Raw genomic sequence first — 2,500 nt, 5'->3', positions numbered from 1 at the left:
TCCCCTTTCCTTGCCTCCCTTTTCTATAGTTCTCTCTCCCTTATCCGACACCCGCCCACGTCTCCCAGCTTCTGCTTCTTCCTCTCATCATCTCCCTTCTCCTTCCCTCGGCATCTTTCTTATCCTTCCTTCGTCATCATCCTTCTTCTTTAGGCATCCTCTTTCTCCTTCCTTCGTTATCTCCCTTCTTCCTTCGTCATCTCTCTTCTCCTTCCTTTGGCCCTTCTTAAGGCATCCCCTTTCTCCTCCCTTCGTCATCTCCCCTTCACTGGCCTTGCTGCAGCCTCTCTCCCACCACCACCAAGTACCCTTCATTCTATTCAATGGGCGCTTCGCTGGCCTCTCTTCTCATCTTCTTCCCGTTCCCTCGCTCCTCTTCCTACCCCCTTCCTCTTCCTCTTCCTTTTCCTCTTTCCCTTCACCCAATACCCGTACCAATCCCCCCTACTCCCTCCCCACCCAGTCCCTTTCCCTCTTCCCTAAATCTCACCTCTGTCCCACCTCCCTTTTACTTTCCCTTGCCTCTTCCCCACCGATCCCTCCTTCTCGCTTATCCCCCCAACCAACCTACCGATCTCCCAACCCTTAATCTAAACCCCTCCCCCACTTTCCCTTAGCCCTCCTTTTCTCTCTCGCTTTACCCTCATTTCTCAGCCCCTTACCTTCTCTGTCCCTTACCTCATCCCTAACTCACTCTCCCTTCACCATCCCCTTACCCCTTCCCCTCACTCTCCCCTTGTCTCACCCCTCTCTCCTTCCCCCACCAACATCCCCAACAAATCACACAGGTCTCCTAGCGACCCCTTACCCCCCTCCCCCCTCTTCCCCTCCAACCCCCAACGAGTCATCAGACAAGTCACGTGACACGGCCTCGTAAATCGCGAGGTGACACGACCTAACAATCGGAGCGCCAGTATTGACTCGTTATAAATAATGATGTATGAGCGATTCCTCTGTTGCCTGCAGATGCGCCCCTGTTTGCTCCTTCTTTGATAAATGCTGATCTTTTTTTGCTTCTCTTTTTTTTTGCTCTCTCTTTCTCTTTTTTTTCGGGGGGGGGGGGGCTATCTATTCATTGTCTGCTTCTGAAAGGGTATGTTTGCGAGTGTGAGGCTGGGTGTTTGTGAGCTTGTGTGTCTGATGTGTGTGTGTGTGTGTGTGTGTGTGTGTGTGTGTGTGTGTGTGTGTGTGTGTGTGTGTGTGTGTGTGTGTGTGTGTGTGTGTGTGTGTGTGTGTGTGTGTGTGTGTTGTTTCTGTGCAAACTTTCAGTATGTTTTAATATGTACTTATTTCCGTTCATTTCATATGCTTTTGAGTAGAAATAAGTATACCTAAGGTAGAAAAAACCCACATTGCACAAACTAGATTTATTGTAAATGAAACAACAGTTTCGAAATCCTCCTGGATTTCATTTTTAAGTCTGAAGATGAAATCCAGAAGTATTTCGAAATCTAGTTTGTGATTGTGGGTTTTTCTACCATAGTATCAACACGGTAGTGTGTTTGACCATTCAAGTATACCTACATGAAGGCAAACACCCGGAATTTAAAGCCGGAGTCAATCCCACTTTCCTCTCACAGCCGCCTAAAAATCACAATTACGTGACGGCATTCCAGCAGAAACGCCACAGGACACTCCCCTACCCCTGTGCCCTTAAGGAGAGGCAGTCACCACTCCTATTTAGGATGCAAGCTCTCATGTATTCGGCTGTGGTACCTGGTGCAAATACCAATAATAAAAAATGTGTATGTGTTCTCTTGAAAATGATCATATCTCGGAGAAATATATACATATATATCTTTTATTTTTCTAAAGATAAAAAAAAAAAAACATGCTATTCTCTTCCTAAAGTGCCTTTCTTCACTTCAATTCGTGCATATTCGCCATAAACAGAGGAAGGAAGACAGGAATAAAAACACACAAAAATAATCATGGAGAGATGGTACTGATGAATAAATGAAATCGCCTCGACAGATATTTCTTCTTCGTCTGATTTAAAATCCACGTTGATCAAAGAGATTTTTCGTTCAAGGACACACTGTGATCGGAATAAATAACAGAGAGCTGGAAAAAAATATATATGCGAAAAAGAAGAAAAGAAATCGAGATAGAAAGAAAGGCTTGAAGCTAGTATTGACCGTTACGGATTGCTGGGATGCCTCTGCTTCTGGTATGTTGGGGAGGGGGGGGGGGCAGAGGAAAAAAAAAGGGGGAAGGAAAGAGAGGAAAAAAGTCGACAAGTTTGTCTGTGTCTCACGAGTATGTAGCTTTCTCTCTCTCTTTCTCTCTCTCTCTCTCTCTCTCTCTCTCTCTCTCTCTCTCTCTCTCTCTCTCTCTCTCTCTCTCTCTCTCTCTCTCTCTCTCTCTTTCTGTCTCTCTCTTTATCCCCCCCTCTTTCTCTGTCTCTATCTCTCTCTCTCTCTCTCTCTCTACCTCCCTCCTTCCCTCCCTCTCTCCCTCACTCACCTAAACACACCCAGAATATCACCAAAAATACACG

The 2,500-nt window shown here is 46.0% G+C and overlaps 2 protein-coding genes across 2 annotated transcripts in view; both read right to left on the bottom strand.

Moving 5' to 3' along the window:
- Positions 1 to 683, bottom strand: part of LOC119597230 (Down syndrome cell adhesion molecule-like protein Dscam2) — a 57,439-nt gene extending 56,756 nt beyond the window's left edge. Inside the window, exon 1 of the mRNA XM_037946757.1 lies at positions 679 to 683. Coding sequence (XP_037802685.1) covers positions 679 to 683 — 5 coding nt within the window. The remainder of the gene's footprint in view (positions 1 to 678) is intronic.
- A 1,719-nt stretch (positions 684 to 2,402) lies between these two features.
- Positions 2,403 to 2,500, bottom strand: part of LOC119597258 (Down syndrome cell adhesion molecule-like protein 1) — a 20,234-nt gene continuing 20,136 nt past the window's right edge. The window contains exon 3 of the mRNA XM_037946791.1: positions 2,403 to 2,500. This exon is cut by the window's right edge and continues 133 nt beyond it. The gene's annotated coding sequence lies outside the window, so the exon portion shown is untranslated.

Source organism: Penaeus monodon, chromosome 39, assembly GCF_015228065.2.
Source record: "Penaeus monodon isolate SGIC_2016 chromosome 39, NSTDA_Pmon_1, whole genome shotgun sequence".
In the NCBI taxonomy this organism is placed as follows: domain Eukaryota; kingdom Metazoa; phylum Arthropoda; class Malacostraca; order Decapoda; family Penaeidae; genus Penaeus; species Penaeus monodon.
This window is presented reverse-complemented; position numbering and strand designations above follow the sequence as displayed.